The sequence below is a fragment of the Rhinolophus hipposideros genome (assembly GCF_964194185.1).
Source record: "Rhinolophus hipposideros genome assembly, chromosome: 9".
In the NCBI taxonomy this organism is placed as follows: domain Eukaryota; kingdom Metazoa; phylum Chordata; class Mammalia; order Chiroptera; family Rhinolophidae; genus Rhinolophus; species Rhinolophus hipposideros.
In genome coordinates this window covers 17,606,989-17,624,556 of record NC_138055.1, presented here as the reverse complement: position 1 = coordinate 17,624,556, position 17,568 = coordinate 17,606,989, and the positions used below count along the sequence as shown (strand labels likewise).

General features: G+C 37.1%; 1 protein-coding gene across 5 annotated transcripts in view; it reads left to right on the top strand.

The window, feature by feature from the left end:
• The window catches only part of MYBPC1 (myosin binding protein C1), an 82,784-nt gene that overhangs the window by 15,533 nt on the left and 49,683 nt on the right, over positions 1-17,568 (top strand). For 3 of the 5 annotated variants that reach the window (XM_081059680.1, XM_081059682.1, XM_081059683.1), the window contains exons 2-9: positions 671-712; positions 3,189-3,230; positions 10,935-10,973; positions 11,501-11,536; positions 13,187-13,297; positions 14,636-14,784; positions 15,125-15,242; positions 16,761-16,812. In XM_081059680.1, coding sequence (XP_080915806.1) covers positions 671-712; positions 3,189-3,230; positions 10,935-10,973; positions 11,501-11,536; positions 13,187-13,297; positions 14,636-14,784; positions 15,125-15,242; positions 16,761-16,812 — 589 coding nt within the window. The remainder of the gene's footprint in view (positions 1-670; positions 713-3,188; positions 3,231-10,934; positions 10,974-11,500; positions 11,537-13,186; positions 13,298-14,635; positions 14,785-15,124; positions 15,243-16,760; positions 16,813-17,568) is intronic. The other 2 variants (XM_081059681.1, XM_081059684.1) reach the window with 1 other exon arrangement.

The following is a 17,568-nucleotide window of genomic DNA, read 5'->3' as shown; positions in this document are numbered from 1 at the left end:
CAGGCATAGGTACTTCCAGAAACCACTGTGAGAAACAAACAACTTGTTTCCCGATGAACAGTGGTTTGTCTTATAAAAAGAAACACTGCAAAGTCAGAGGACTTTGGTTTCATCACCATTCAGAAAGTTAGTCTCATGAGTCTCATGATGTCAGAAACTGTGGTGCCCTTGCCCTCTGGGGAAACCATTTACTGAGTATTGACCTCACCTTAGACTCTACAGGATGTGAGCACCTTAGTCTCCAAGGGACACGCTTGCCATGCACTCTGTCTCATTTCATCCTCACAGCAACTCTATGCACATAAAATAGGTGTCGTCGTGTCCATCTTTCCAGAAAAGACAAACAGGCTCAGTGTCGTTAAATGCTCTGCCTGAGGGGATAACTAAGTGGCAAGGACACCTGGATCTCCATTTTACCTGTGCTCTGTCCATCACTACACTGTGCCACATCTTGAAAATCTGTATAATACCATTTAGATCCTCACTTCACACTATGGGCCAAAAGGCAGTGTGTCTTGGGCCTCTTGATGCCATAGGTTGATGCTTTTCCTGCTTCGTCCCTCTACAGGTAAGATGGCTGCCTGGAGTTGAGTGCAGCCTGGGGCTTTGGAAAGTAGCTTTTCTCTGTGATACATCAGCTTAACTCTTCCATTACTCTTTTCACTTCTAGAAAATGAAGTGCCAACCCCAGCTCCAGCCCCACCCCCAGAAGGTAAGTGAAAACACTAATTCACATGTTTGGGCTGCAAGTATAGAATGTCTATCCCAGCATGATTCAGCCTTCAATGAACTGTGAGCTTTAATCTAACTCCTATGGAGAAGTTGGATGACCACAGTTGTGATAGGTTTATAATAATAATAATAATAATAATAATACATTGTGTTTGTATAACCCTCTCATGTTAATCTAATTTGGATGACACATCACAGACTTATAAAACCCTCGGAGGTATGCCAAAGCGGTAGTTATGCCCATGTTTTAGAGTCGTGGAGGCTGAACTTCCAAGGGTCTGAGGATTTGCAGTGCTTTTCCACATGTAGCTAAGGGCAAACAAAACCCCCACCTTTCTTGTGAGAGTGAAAAGCGGATCCCGCCTCAGTCCCAGAAGATCAGCAGCCCCTTTTAGACTTGAACTATGCCACTATCAAGCACCTCCACACATTCCTCAGCGAGTTTCCAGAAAGGTTTAGTGACATCTGAGGCTGAACATCAGAAGAAACTTCTCCAGTTCTTAGTGCCCTGTTGTGCACCAGGTGGCAACAACAACAACAACAAAAAACCAAGTACTATTTCCAGTGAACTCCCTCACAGGTAGAGGCAGTGCCTAGCGACACCTAGGCACTGCTTTTACACCTACACAGATTTATGAACGAGAACAGGATTGAAAGAAATGCTGAGCCCAAGTGGAATGTTAAACCCCAACATGGTTCTCCAGAATTATGTCTACCCAGTCAAATAGCCCCAAAGATGGAGGCAACCAAAACTATGTGCATTTTCCCATGGAGACACCAAAGTACCCTCTCTCATCACTCTTCCTCCTTGAACAGGATGAGAAGCCAATATTCATTCGAGAATTATCCACAGCGTATTTATCATGTGCACAACTCTGCCCGAACCCGTCAGAAGGATACAGATCCACCGACCCAATACTTATTGAAAACTAGGCACGAACACATTGTACCAGATGCAGCGGGCAGCTCCAAGCAGAAAATATTTCCCTGTGCTCAGTTTATTTACAGCCAAGTAGAAAATAAAATACGGACCAGAGAACAATTAAATAAAATACAACCACTGTGCTGAAACATGAGGCAAAACTATAAGAACCTCACAAGGCAGTAGGTGACTTAAAGCATGTCCCCTGAATTGACAATGTAGTGTGAAGACAAGGGGTAGGAGGTCACTACAGACCAGTCCAGCCTAGCTGAAAGCAGAAATTGAATAAGACCTCAGTTGCTGGTGATCTTTTTGCATGGAAATTTATAAGGAGCTTACAAAGTTCTTCCACCCTAGAAATCATTTTCAGGAGGGCAGTTTGAGAAATCTAACTGCTCATAGGAGTCCCTTTGTCCAGCTAAAAATACTAGATCACACACTCAAAACCCTTAAGTAGTATAGAAGTATATTGCTATGTGTTCCAAAGAATGAAACAGGTTCAGTGCCACATGAGTTTAAACAGAGGCAGGCTGACGTTTAGCTTTCTTTCAACCAGTATCCATGTGTGACATTCTTCTTAGGAATTTCTTCTTTGGTATATTTTCTTCTTTCATATACAGATTTATTTTTGCCAATATTGTGTACACTGAGAACGTACAGGCCATGATAGACATAACGTTTCCCTTCTGCTCTTCAGAGCAGGAGCGGTCACTGGGCCACTACAGAGTTAGTTCCCTTATGCCATATTTCATATTCATTGCACAATACTGACTTCCTGTTGCTCAAACAATTCTCTTCCCACACTCTGTTAAAATTGTCCTTATTAAGATTCAGATCTCGACTCAATCAAAAAAAGAGGGAATTCATGCTTGAAACAATTTTTTTCTTATATAGACCACAAGTCACCCACCATTTACAGGTATCTAAATGAATGTGGTGCTGAACAGAGAGACATGTAAACTGGATGGTCTCAACTGATAATATCTGATTTTGCTGCTCTCGTATTGCATTTATTGCCACTCAACTCAACCCAGAAGATTAATATGTGCACCAAAGTATTTTGAAATGTATTGAAACTATTGTGTAATTTCAGATTTTATACCGTGGTTCCTTACTACAATATCATTTAGAAGTTCAAACTATTAGAACCGTTGCATGGGTCAGACTTCCTTAAAAAGTAAGCCCGTTGTTGAGGCCTACAAAGAAGTGACGCACATTTTATATTGACTTCCATACCAATATATTATATGTAACATGAACCTGCATGTTATAAAAGCAGCTAAGTGTATTTTAACAAAATCTGTATTGCAACTTCCTATGTATACTTTTTAAAAAAGTAATCGGATTAGTTTAATGCAACTCTACATTATAATTCCCAAATTCATAATTCATGTACAGCATAATAAATGAGTATGAGTATCATTTATGATCTGTCTATTGTCTTTTTTTTCTTCCCCCCACACCCCATTGCGCCTCACACGTTAAATGCTTTCCTTAAGACACTGTTAAAAATGTGCTTGTACTTTCCACACAGAACCAAACAAAGAGAAGGAAGCCGGAACTGCACCACCAAAAGGTGAGTGGAGGGAGGGAGAATGAGGCTGAATTCAACAAAATTAGAAGCAGAAAGAGGTCAGTAATGATTACCATGGTGGCTCCATGGAATTTCTCTTTCGTCTATGTTGTTAAGTGTTTCTTGTTTATCTGCACGAACCAATCAACATAATGACAAATGATGCTTTGATCAGTTTTCATTACACACATTTCTAAAAGAAAAACAACGATAAATATATCACGAACACTTTGTTGAGATGCCAGCAAATTAATTGGTAGTTTCCAACTTCTAATGTGCATGTGAAGGAAAAGAAGTGTCTGATCTTCTTGAGATTATGCCAAGTTGGAAAGTTATCTGGATTGCCCAGATTTTTCTTTAATTGAACGTTTTCATGTTACTGCGTGGACTATTCCAGGTTTCATGAGTAATTCTGAAGGCCAGCATCTCATTTTGTAACACTGACTATGTGTTCGTGTAGATTTACGTAATGATTTATGTAGCTGGACAAGAAAGACAACCTTAAGCAAATGTCATGTTGCTTTTTATTGATTTGGAAACATTTATTCCTGTAATATTATTCTGTTTTTACTTTATATGGAGATAGTCCAGTTTTTAAAAAAATGGATAATCTTTATCATGTGGATTCCTGCAATACTAATTCCTTTATCTCTACATGGAAGTGGTCATTGTCCTGTTGACCATTTGTCCCTAAACTGAGGAGCATTAGTCTTCTACAGAAGAAAGTTTTCAGAAGCAGATTTGACAATCCGCTTTATATATTTGTATCATCATTTATATGTTCATTTTTTATTTGTGTAATGAAAACTATATGTCAATTTTTAGAACAACCAATTATTTCCTGACTACAATAAGACTTTTTTTCTGGACACCACTCAAAATTAAGTCGAGTATCTCTTTGTTTTTATGTCATGTTTCATTACCTAATTCCTCTGACATTATTGTCTCCTATACATTAGTAAAATACTTTTCTTCTTTTTTTCAGTACAGTGGACCACTTTCCTTCAGCTAACTTGTATTTACACTCTCATAAATGAATACATAATATCAGTACACTGACTTTGTCTTTGACCTTCAGTGATTCCCATGGATAATATCCTGAACTCTACTAATCCTGGCCACATGAGCCACAATCTGAAGGTTATCTGCTTATGGAATGCAGACAGTTCAAACTCCTTGAACTCCTTCCACAAGATGGGTTCAAGGATGTTTGGACATCCTGGCTAAAGTTATTGTAACATAATTCTCTTTAAGGCCAATGGCACATCTGTTTCCAAATTTGGAAAGGGGTTTGGGCCAGGCTGTAAGGCTCAACCAACAGAGCAGATGATGTAATCCAAGAGGGCATGCTGTCAAATTTTAAACAAAGCCTGTGCCTGACCCTTAATCTGAAAAGTCATCATATTATATCTGTGTGCTTAAATGAGAAAATGTCTCTCTGTTTATTAAAATCAACCAACCAACCAACCAACCAGTCAACCAATTAACAAAAACTCTTTTCTTTATGCAGAACACAGTTGGATGAAAAAGCAAGCACAAATGACTAGGGAGGGCATCCTGAAATTAGTAGCATTTGTTTTTTTCTCACATTTGCAAAAGTTAAGCAAGGACAGGGCCACTTGCAATCACATACTCCACTACATAAACTGCAATGTATATATTTGCTCTACATGCCTAGGAAGAAAATCAGTTTAGGATAGAAGGTGACATCTCTAAGTAAAGAAGGAAGGTAAATAGAAATAATTTCTAAATATACAGACCTTTCAACTATTACCCAATTTCAGCAAGGACAGGAAAATTTCAAAAAAAAATATATGGACACAATAAAAATTGCTGTATATAAAGCCATGGTTGAGGAAGAATTGCATGAGTATAAACAAGATTGACAGATGCAAAAGACCTTTCTCCAGCATTGACTAGAATGTCCTTCTCTGCCCTTCACCTTCACCCAAGCCTCAGTCCATCCAATTGTTTTTTTTATAACCATTCAGCTCAAGTTTCATTCCTTTATACAGGTTTCCCTTGACTTTCATCTGCCTTTCCTCCTCCTGATTCCTCTTGGACTTATTGCTTTTTTCGATCACTCTTTTCTCCACTGAATCATGTAATAATAATTCACTCCTTTCCCTAACAGGCTGTAAGCTTTCTGACAGTCAGCCACCATGTCTTAAGACCCCTTTGGGCCCCTCGTCTCATTTATTTTCCAGTGTCTGGCAGAAAGCTGCACAAGGCGATTGATTTCCTAATAAATATCTGTAGAATGAATGAACAATTGAATTTCCACACTGGCTTAGCTGGAGTATGTACAGACAATGGTAATCTAGATAGATTTTCATTCCTGCTTGCTGGGCAGGGGGATGAGTGTCCCATATAAGGTCTTACTCAGTGAGATTCAGAATGAGACACTGATGCTGTGTATTAGGTGCTCACCCTCAGAACAGATGGACGATGTAAGATCAACTCACTTAAAAAATTGAAAATGGTCATGCCTGGATAGTGGTACATTTTCACACTGTAGTCCCCTATCTATCTAATTGGTTGAAGTATATTCCGTTAATAACTCCAAGACTGTTACTATTAAGAATGTTTTTCACAGCAGCACAGCCTTAATATCATTCCCAGATTGCCTGAATCATTCTGCTACAGCCTGGAACTGTTCTAAAATTGTTTTTTTTTAGCCACAGAATGTTGTTTGGTTCTGATGTCAATCTTATAAGTGCTGCTTGTGGGTGAGTTGCCTACTTTTTAGATTTCCTAAGAGTCTGTCTGGGAAACAGCTGATTTCTCAGGAAGGGGTTTGACTATTTGTTGGTTTGCTTGTTTGCCTCTGGACTTGTCCATCCAGCTATCCTGTTCCTTAATACTGCCCACTTTGTCCTGGAATTGAAACAAGAGAGATGACAATAAAAGATGTGTTTAACCAAACAGCAATGGCCGAATTTCAATGTGCAAATCCTTTCAGACCATGCTGGGAGGCACTGTCCTTACAAAGATAATGCTACCGTGGCTTAGAATTCTTCCAGAATAATGACAGGTGGCAAATCAATAAAATGTGAAGTATAGATTCTTTTGTATCCTCTCAGTGGGGCCAAAGATCTGCCTTTTATGCTAACGTTCATTTATTCAGCAAATATTGAAAGGCAGCTATGTGCCAGGCAAGAGTCAGGCGCTGGGTCTGCCCTCCTGCCGCTGACCTTAGGGAGCTTTAGAGAGGAGAACGACCATCAACAGAGGAGGGTGGATTTCAGCTTTGGAAGTAGACAATTGTCACCAAGGGCCTTGTGTAGAGAATAATGTGAGTGCACAAGTGGGATCACACATTTCTTGGTCAACTCACATTGTATGTGTTAACATAGAGCCAGGAGACTAAGTGTCTTCTGTGCTTCAACAATTGGCCTTGTGGGAAGTTTAAAACTAGTCCCATGAGTGGCTGCAAATGTGCCAGCATCCTTAGAATCAGAGACTGCTTTGAAGATCAGTACTCATTTCAATGCCTAAGTTCTGATGCATATTTTTTAATTTTTATGTTTTCATCTTATTAGCTTATAGTCTGTATAGTTTTTGGTAAACCCAATTGGGATGTTTACTGCCTCTTTTTGTTTTTCTCCCAGAAAAATAACTGCTTTTGGTAATTGTGACAACAGAAGTAAAAACTTTCTTTTTCCAGGCATTCCCATTACCACATAAACTGTTATAAAAAATAAACTGTGTATATTAAAGATTTCACGTAACTTGAGATGAAGCGTCTTTCTTTTGGCATGAGTGTGGTTGGCAGAGGAGGAAGTGAATCAACAGAAGTCCCAGCAAATTTCTCCTAAGTAATATGATTTGTTTTAAATTAAAGAACGATTAAAAATTTGTTTTCTTTATTTAGGTCCCTTTACATCTGCAATAACATTATCTTGGTACTTCTTACTAGTATGCTAAAATGTTTTTGTGCAATTTTACCTTTAGGTATCAGACAACCATCTACTAAAATGTCTCTGTGCTTTATTTATATATTCTAAATACATATTTCTTTGTAATGAGTTTTGTTAAAAATTAATATCACTGTACTTTTCAATTTTAAGACAAAACTTTTATAAGATACATCGATTTGACAGATTTGGGGGAGAAAAAATTTATGAACTATACATATTTATTGTAAGATGAGTCCTGATTTCAAAAGCCTCAAAGTATGAAGGCGTGTGTCCCCTTATCAAGAAAAGGTGATAAGTTAATCAAATGCTTCAAAACATGGCGAATTAACATTAGCCATTGATGTTATTGTCGTCCATATGTGGTGGTGGTCGTTGATGTTATTATGGTTGGTCATGTATGTCAACAACTACTACAACGGATGACCCTGCTGGAGGAATTCATAAATTTGTCTAAATTAAAGAATTTAAGTGAGGCTTGTTTACAGTTACATATATTTTAATTTTATATACTTTTTAGTCTGTATTCTAAAAATCCCAACAATAATCCCAAATTGGTTTCATTTTAAAAATTAATTTCAAATGCAACTTAAATCAATCATAGGTAGAAGTTATTTTATGCTTAAGAGAGTGTGAAGAATTATAAGAATGTACACATTCTACTATGTCTGGAGGTCTTTCCTTTGAATTTCAGATTTCATTTGTACCCCCTAAAATCTCAGGCTTGTAATATGACACCAAGTTCTTTCTCTAGTTTCCAGGCATTGTTCTCTGAGAACTTCAGCTGTTCAAAGAGTCATTTTTTACGGTTTTACAAATGCTATTTTCCCAAATTTTGTCATTAGAAGGGTAAATTTCCCTTCTATGTAGCTAGGCAGAAATCTCTGCCACTCTAGGTCCAGGTCTTCATGTATGCTGCATTCTCAAGAGCCAAAAACAGATGTGTACGTTTTCATCATCATTGTAGTCACCTATAAAAAGAAAATATGACTTACATGTTGTATTTTTTGTTTTGTTTTCTTTGGAAATGTTCTTTGTATGATGCCATGCCTTTCATATGTGTTGTTGAATTAGGCACAACCCAAAAGATTTGCATATTCGATTCCCCTTCTAGCAGTAGAACCTGTTTTTCCAAGGTAGACAAAAACAATGATGGGCACTTGTCTTATTAGGGAGACCACTTCAGGGACGGTGTAGATGCCTGACCACTGTGCTGTACAACTGAAGCTGAAGCTGAATAATATTGAATGTCAACTATAATTAAACACATATATAGTCACAGGGTGTGGAGTACAGCATAGGGAATAGAGTCCATGGAATTGTAACAGCTCTATATGATGTCAGAAGGGTAGTAGATTGGGGGGAGGTTATCACTTTGTGAGGGGTGTAAATGTCTATTACATTGTTTTACACACCTGAAACTAAAAAACAAACAAACAAAAACCCCATAGTACAAGAAAACCTCCTAGAAATAAAAGACTTAAATGTAAAAACAGGAAAAAAAAAAGAAAAACAATGAAACCTTTCATTTTCATCTAATTCAATCAAATTCAACCAGGCAACTTTTCAAGAATTTAGGTCAGGATCTCTACTTCTTAACTTTATTTCCTAACGTAAAGGGATGTCAAGACCAAAGCTACTTTTAAAAGAAGGAAACAATAAGCTTGTCAATTGTATTTTCTAGCACCTCAATAAATTTGAAAATGTATGTACAAGGACTCAAATATTGCCAATTGAGAAGTAACAAGTGTTTGGAAGTATTGCTAGATTATCTAGATCACTTCATGACACTTTGAAGCACTATTTTAATATGTAGTGCCTTAATAGTCTAATTGTGCGTGTCCCCCCAGGTAGTCTTAACATTTAATGGACGTTGAAATTACTCACTCATCAAATTTTTGCTTAAAAAATGGATTATCTTTTTATTTTAGTTTTATGAAAGTTTGTGAATAGTTTCTCAATCATTTAGCATTCTAAACAATTAACTCAAAGTTTCATTATGCCCTGTGCACAAAGCATACGAACAACCACCAAACCTATGTAAAATAAAGTGTTCATTTGACTCCAAATGGTTCAAGTTTCTAGTTTGTATGTAATAAAGGAAGTTCCTTTCTGAGATTTGGTTGAGTTTTAAAACTTCGTTTTCAAGAATTTTTACAGGAGTTTAAATCAAGATTCTTTACACATTTCAGTAAATAAAAGTCTTGAAACAGGTTAAAAAATAAACTGCTGACATTGTATTACATGTATGGCAAATAATATTTTTAAATTGCAAAGTATTTTATTTTTCGTTATGTAAATGTTTAATTACCTAACAGTCTTCTTAATATAGAATTCTGCTGATAGCTCAGAAATACCTATATTTCCTCAAATGCACGATTTTGTGGAATGTTAATGGGAATTTCAGGAGAAAAGGATTAAAAAGTGAAGTAAGCTTGGGAAATGCTAACTGCTGTGTCATGTCTCTATCCCAGTGCCAGTGCATATTAGCACAACGAAGGCTTTGGGACATCCCTCAGTAAAGGCTCACACCCAATACAAAAAAAGAGAAGCATTTCACTTTATTTAGTCTAACATTTTCCAAGCTTCTTGGACTACAGACATCTTCCTCTGAAGAATCCTGGCTCTCACAATATCCAGTGAATCACCTCTTAGTGTCTGAAGCTATAAATTAGGTTCTCTAAATATTACTTTAGTTATTTTGTTCAAAAAAAGTACTAAAACGTATCCCTGGTTGACAGTCTTAGAAAAGAAATTTCAGGCTAGTCAATAATATTTGTAGTAAATATTCAAATAGATTATACAAAAATGTGCTATTTTACCTCTTCTTTTCACACGTGCATGTGTTTGCTGTATCCTATTTATATAGTCATATACGTTTGTGTTTTGACATCCACACGTACAAAGATTATTGCTCTTTACACTGTCACTAGTCTTCATGCTTTGGGAGGAGAGGAGCTGTGGTTCAGATAACACCAAATGCCTATTAAAGCATCTAAAACAGACACTTTAAAATTCAGATGTTTTAGAAAAAGGGAATATTCAGTGCCTTGCACATAAACACTCTAAGGCATATTTTGAATTGTACAAATGTGCATGGGTAAATATTTTAAAAATTATATAGCATTGGGCAACACCAATATCATCTCGGGAAAATGCTTCTAAAGTTTCTACAATAATCATTGGTGAACTTAGTATGACAAATTGATTTATATTAAATCAATATAAATTATTGTTGACTTTTGTTTCTTAAACATAGAAGGGAAATTATTTGTTGAGTTAATGTTGACTTTTGTTTCTTAAACATAGAAGGGAAATTAATCATGAGGTTTTCATGGTGGGGGGGGTAACAAGTTCTCAAGTAGTACATATATGCTTTTATGTCTGTGTCCAAGTCATTGTGGTATATAATTACGTCTGTCGTTGACTTCAGTTATAAAATCAGCACTTGAAAACCACCACCATTCTTGATTTCATCAAGGTTCAACGTTTTTTTATCATTAATTTTTTTCCTAACCTACAATCACATAAAAAGCGTGCATAGAATTCTAATTATTAATTTACACTTTCATTTTGATTACCCGATTCTCTCACCCTTTTATTTATTGTTTTCTCTTTTGCCTGGAATACTCAAATTTAATCTTTCAGGTATCAAGTCTTCTAAGGCTTAATCATCAGCTGAAAGTGTTTTGTGTAGTTTCTCCTTTTCTTTTTCAGATTTCTCTTTTCTCAGGATACTCGTGACGAAGTCCTTTTCTCCTTGACTTTGTACACCTATTTCTTGTTTCAGATGAAGAGGAAGTCTTCCCGCCTAATGCTGTGCCTCCAGGTTAGGATGAATCCAACCCCTTCTTTCCCCCTCTTTGTCATTTATTAGTAACTGTCAGTAAAAGGAAGAAAAGGCAGAGCACCCTGCTGAGACAATGCTTAGGCAGAGGCACCAAGTTTTGCCCGTGCCAGGACTAAGAGGGAAAATGTTGGCTTCAGTGGCCACTTTTTGTTTTATGTGAGAAAAATTTTAAAAAGAACCTTCCTTTATGAAATAAATAAGACTCTTAAGTCTTCGATATAAATTTTAGGGACTAAGATGTCTGTCTTCTATTTGCAGCTATGTAGACTTTCCCCCTGTTCTTTAGGTATTAAGATTTTTAAGTTTATTATTGCTTTTTTAAATAAGACATAGTTTTAGAGATGCTTTCATAGTTGAAGCTCTACTGGTTTTTCTATCCAAGCCAACTGCTAGTTTTTTTCTCCCCATCATCAGAAGAGGGTTTGGGGGATCCAAGAAGATTAAAGGCAGAACTCCATTTTTCACCCCCTTCCCTTTGCATGATCCCAATCACACTTTCCTTTCAGGTTTGTGTAGTCGGGCCCTGGAGAGAAAAGATTCAGGTGAGCGCATGCCTGGAGCAAGGCGTCCCCACCTCATCCTAATATAATCACTAATTACCTCATTTCTTGAAGTTGTATTGATTCTAATCTTTGGGGTTTTTTTTCAGTTTGTAGCTCATATAGCAATCTCTCATTAAATTTCCTCTTACAAGAAAACTAATGTGTTGAGAAACAATTAATTTTGCATGATACACACACACAAATTCAGGAATCTGTTATAGCCACATATACCACAAGTTTGTTCATTTTATTACAACTATCATCTTTAACATTTGACAAATACACAGAGATTAAGAAACTTTTTCAGTCTCCATCTGGGGTGAGCTGAAGTTAGATGATAATTCACTTTTTTTTAATAGAATTTTACATACAGTTGATAAAATACCTACAAATACATCCTGTCAGTTTTGCTACAATTCTGTGAGGTTATTTATTCATTCAACAATTTTGAGTTGAGGGCCTACTATGATACTACTATGGGCCTCTGATGGGCTAATTACTTTTGCAGGTATTTGTAAGTATAGAAGTAAACAAAACAATAAAAAGTCCTACCCTTATGTCCCAAATGTGAATGACCACTATTCACTGTTATTATTAATATCACAGACATACAACATAAAATTTTAACATCAACTTTTTTATGTTAAAAAATTATGTAATCTTGACTACATTGCATAACTTCATTGTGAAAATGATGGTCTCCTGTGGACAGAAATATGAAGCATGATTGATACATGACAATTAAAATAACTAAATCTACATTTCCTTCTTTTCAAGAAACATTAACAGGTAGAGTTGGCAACCCATGCATTTTTTTTTCAGTTATTAAGCGGCTGAAACTGAACTCTGAATTCAGCTCTCAGAGCCAGAGGGAATATCTGCAGTTCTCTCTCCTACCCTCCTCACTGGACCTGACTGAGTAATCCAAGCCAAGCACCTGAAGTGCAAAGTAGAAAATGTAAAATAAACTTTATTTTCAGGTTCTCTTTCTTCATGGGAAAGCCTTAAAGAGTTTTTTTTCTTCTTTCAGTTTTTCTGTTTTTCCCTCCCTTTCAGGACGTTCCTAGTATTCTTAAAATTTGTACCTGCAGGTCATGATCTGTTATTAATATTATATTGTCAAACTATGGCCACATCTATACAACCCTAATAGAATTGTCTAATTATACAATAGCAAGGAATTTAGAAATACCAGGCCAGGCTTAGTTGTCTGACTTTTCCTGGTTGACCTGCAAATTGACCCACACAATTCTGTTGTTATATAAATGCGGCCTTAGCGTCAGTCACCTGGAAAAATACTGAGAGTACTGCTTTAATATTCTTCCCACCATTATTTATCTGTTAGGGGACAGGTAGGATGGGGACATAAATGAACCATGGCTCCAACAAAGACAGAGTAACAACCTACCTCAAAAGTTTTATTATTTCTAGAAATTAGAGAATATTTCTTTATCCCATTATGGAAGAGATTTCTGTAAGAATGGGAATCTGTCATTCTCTACTGATGGCTGCAGGGGAGATGGAAAGAATGATGTAACGTTTATTAGACAAAGAAAAGCTTCAGCATTGATGAAAATGACAAATCCAGGTAAGTCTGCCTATGAAGAATTGAGCCCTGAAATGATCCTTTTCCTCCTTTCTGCTCATTAGAATGGTCTCTTGGGGAATCACCTGCCACAGAAGAACATGAGAAGCAGAATGCCAATTCTCAGCTATCCACCCTGTTCGTGGAAAAGCCTCAAACAGGAACAGTGAAAGTTGGTGAGTGCCAAGTGTTAAAACCTGCTTTTTAAAAAAATGCTGGTGAGATTCACATAACATAAAATTAACTATTTTAAAATGAACAACCAGTGGCTATTAGCACACTCAGTGTTTTGCAGCCTCTACCTGTCTAGTTCTAAAACATTTTCGTCACCCCAAACAGAAACCATGTATTAAACAATTACTCCTCATTTTTCTTCCCCTCAGCCTCTGGCAACCTGGATTTGGGTTCAGATAAGTTTTCTCGTCTGTCAAACAGAGATAACACTCACTACCTGTGAAGGAATTTGAACAGTGCCTGGCATGTCTTAAAGCCCTGAGCCATTGTTTGCTGTTATTACACTACACCTCATCCCATAAGACAATTACAAATCTGCACACACATTGGATCATAATGTGTAGTATCTCAAAGAAGCTAGTCCAGCAGATGGTTCAACTTTGGGAACATGCATTCAAAAATACTGATCACACACCTCCTATTCAAACACTATTCTGAACACTGAGTATTCCATGGAAGCGCTCAGAACTTAACCGTTTTAATGAGAGGAGTACACAGCAAGAAATTAAAGAGATAATCACAAAAGCCAAGTGCTGTGAAAGAAATAAACAGCATGGTGAGTTAAAGAACACCTTGGGTGTCCAGGAATTTTAAACAAATAAATTTTTATAAGAAATATATTGACATCAGCACTAGCCTTTGACACTTTACCAAATAGTATGCACATAAGCACATGGCTGACTATATTCTTTCAGGTCTAGAATGTAGAAGTGCCCTGCATGTGAATGGAAATGTTTGCTCACCCCGTGTTTCGGGAAGACATCAAAGTGTTGGGATGGCTACCGGGCTAGAGTTGTGATGTCCTTAGGATCTAATCACGAATCAGTCAATTCAAATAGATTGACAGGTTTATTTCAAAAGGATCAGTTTCATTTAGTCATAATCTTATAATTCCAGACTTCCCATCACTTATCTAATAAAAAAATTTGAAAGAATTTATGTTATATATATATATATATATATATATATATATATATATATATATATATATAATTTGTGGGGTTTCTTCCTCATTTTTATTTCATATAATATAAAAGTAAACAAAAATTATTTCTACCGATTAACCCATAGCTCCTTTTTTGCTCCATAAACACAAGCTGGAGTATACTAAAACCTTCCCTATTCATTAAAAAAAAAAAAAATCAGGACCATTTCATGCACAATTCCAGGGTCACCAGTCCCATCATAGTATATGCAGTGCAGTCTGTGTAACTCCTTTCAGTTTAGAGCAAAACAAATGAGTTTTTTAAAACAGTCTGAATCACTTGTGCTTTTTCTAGGTGACAATATCAGCTTTATTGCCAAAGTCAAGGCTGAAGATCTTCTTAGAAAACCCAGCGTCAAATGGTTCAAAGGGAAATGGATGGACCTGGCTAGCAAGGCAGGAAAGCACCTCCAGCTGAAGGAAACCTTTGAAAGGCAAAGTCGGGTATGGCCCTGAACTCCTGGCACAGGAGCTTAGTTTGCTCGTCTTTTTTGTGTGGGTAGAAGGTCATTTTCAGGTTCAGCTTTGAGAGATTTCAGTTCCAGAAAATTCTCTTGGAGTTACCTACCATTCCTAGCGTCTACAATCTAGTGTGGTTGCCCTGTTGTGCCCAGGGGCTCTGGGGCACTTTGATCTCTCCCCTATTAAAAACATACTACTGGAATCCCAGATACAGACAGGTCTTTAAGACAATGCTGAGGAATTTGGAAAATAACTAAAATGCGATGGTATCTTTCTGTTGGCAAGGTAGGGCTGAAAGGTGTCCCGATGCATTTCATTGCAGGTGTACACATTCGAGATGCAGATCATCAAGGCCAAAGAGAACTATGCAGGAAACTACAGATGTGAGGTCACCTATAAGGATAAGTTTGACAGCTGTTCGTTTGATCTTGAAGTACACGGTAAGAGAGCTTTCTCATCTGGATAAACGTGGCATCTTTTTTTTTTTTTTTTTTTTTTTTAAATGGGGTATAAGGAGATGGAGGAGAGGAAGGTCATTTAATACCATGAGATTGTGAAAATAAAGTTTCCTTTAAAACGGTGTGTGTTTCTGATTGTGGTAGTTTCAGCAAGCCTGCTGAATTAAGTTGTTATGAGACAATTTATAAAAGGAATTTGGGGATTTTATTGCCAAGTATCTCTTGTCCATGTTATCTATTCCTTCCATCTCCCAGATAAAGGCTGATGCCAATTTTTTGCTGCTACTGAATGTACCTGTTTCTCTGGGTCCACTTATTCCCACTCAGGTTTGGAGATAAGCTAATATGGTACGAGGATGTCAGGATACCCAGGTGGGAAGGAGGATTTTTCTTATAAGGACTAACGCCAGATATGGAAATTCTCTATCCATATGCTCTGTGTACTGCTTGGAGGGAATTTAGTAGGGATAAATGTAAAGTTGTACATGGAGATTGGAGAGGGAGGGGAACGCTTCTATAAATATACACAGGGAAAGTTAATGTGGCAGCAAAAATCATACACTTAAGAGGAATCCAGTGTGATGTGGCCACAAGAGACAAAGCTGATGTAATTTAAAACTGGGCCGTTACAAGTGATAGAGACTCTAGGTTTAGGAAATGATATTCCTCTCTGCAGTATGCTTCTTGTTCCACATTTGGAATAATGCTTTGGCCGTGGGCACCATACCTCCACCGGGATCCCTTCTGGAGGAGGGTAACCAACCAGGAGGATGGAGAATTCAGAAACCATGCCCTATTCAGCTTGAATCTGTGGGTGAAGGAGATCAAATATATGTGACTCACTGTGAACAGGGAAGGGCTTTCACACAGAAGAAGGCTAAGGTCATTTTCCATGTACTTGAGAAGTGTTTAGGCAGATTAGAATCAAAAGGTGGAAATTATGAGAAGGTGAATTTTGTGTTAACATTAGATTGAGCTCTTTTGCTAAAGCTCTGTAGACAACAACAGAAGGTTGTAAGATTCTCTTTCTGACAGATGTGAAGCAGAAGCTGTGTGATCATGGGTGGAGGTACTATCGAGATTTCTTTATTAAGTGGGAATGTGGTCCTGAGCAGTGCTGCTTCAACCTGGCCGGGCATCTCTGAGCATCCCTTGAAGGGATTTTTAAGAATATTGATTTCTGGGTGCCCATCTCTGCTCTGGTGAATCAAAATCTCTAGCAGGGAGATCGAGAAGCTGGTATTTTTGAAGTTCCTCAGGTGATGCTAATGGGCAGGCAGGTGGAATGACAATGGACTAAGGTAACTCCTAAAATCCTTTCATTGATTCTGTGTAAGGAGGGTAGGTTACGGTCTCTCAGCAGCTCAGGCCTCCAGGGCAGCCATCCGCACCTCACTTGGCCTTCCTTGCATCTCAGAAATCCCCACAGCCTGGAAAAGAACTGAACCCAAAACTGCCTTCTTAATCGTATTTATTTTATTGTTTTCTTTCCTTTTAAAGAATCTACCGGGACTACTCCAAACATTGACATCAGATCTGCTTTCAAGAGAAGGTAACTTGAAAGGGGTATTTTAGGTAGCTTTTGTATAACATGAAATTGGAAGATTTTCAAAGCACACTTTCCCTTCCTTCATCCTCTATATTCCAAACACAAACAACGCTTTTCACTGTAGTTAAACATACCACATATTCAAAAGTTACTGTTCTAGAAAAGCCATGGGTTTAAGGCCAAATCAAGTATGTACTGATTATTCTTAAGAATATTCTTGTTATAGTGAAGCTTCCATTTTTGCAGGTTTCACAGTTGCCTTATAAAGACAGACTTTCAATCTATTCATATGTGGCTTCTTCCTTAATTGCATTATTTCCCACTAAATGGCCAAAAAAGATAAATATAAAGATACACACTTTATATAGCATCAGTTAAGTAATGTCAGAAAGCTTATATTGCTTTTCATTTTGAAAACACTTAATGAAGCTATTAAGCCATGAGCTCAAAAAGCCACAATTAAGTAGCTACTGAAGTTAACATTATTTAAGTATTGAATTATCCTAAATGAAAGACTACTGAAACTGGAATAAAAACCACTATAGAAAGGCAAATACTGATACCTACTTGATTTGTTTTGCAACTGCCAAGGCTGAAAAATCAGGTCAAGGAAAAAAAATGAAAACATTTTTCTAGTCTATGAGAAATGGAACTAGCTTCTTCCTGTCATTATTTTACTCTCTGTACTTAATTCTTCCATAATATAAATTCCTTAATGAGAGCAAATATTTTGTTTTTCCTACGACTAAATCCATATAG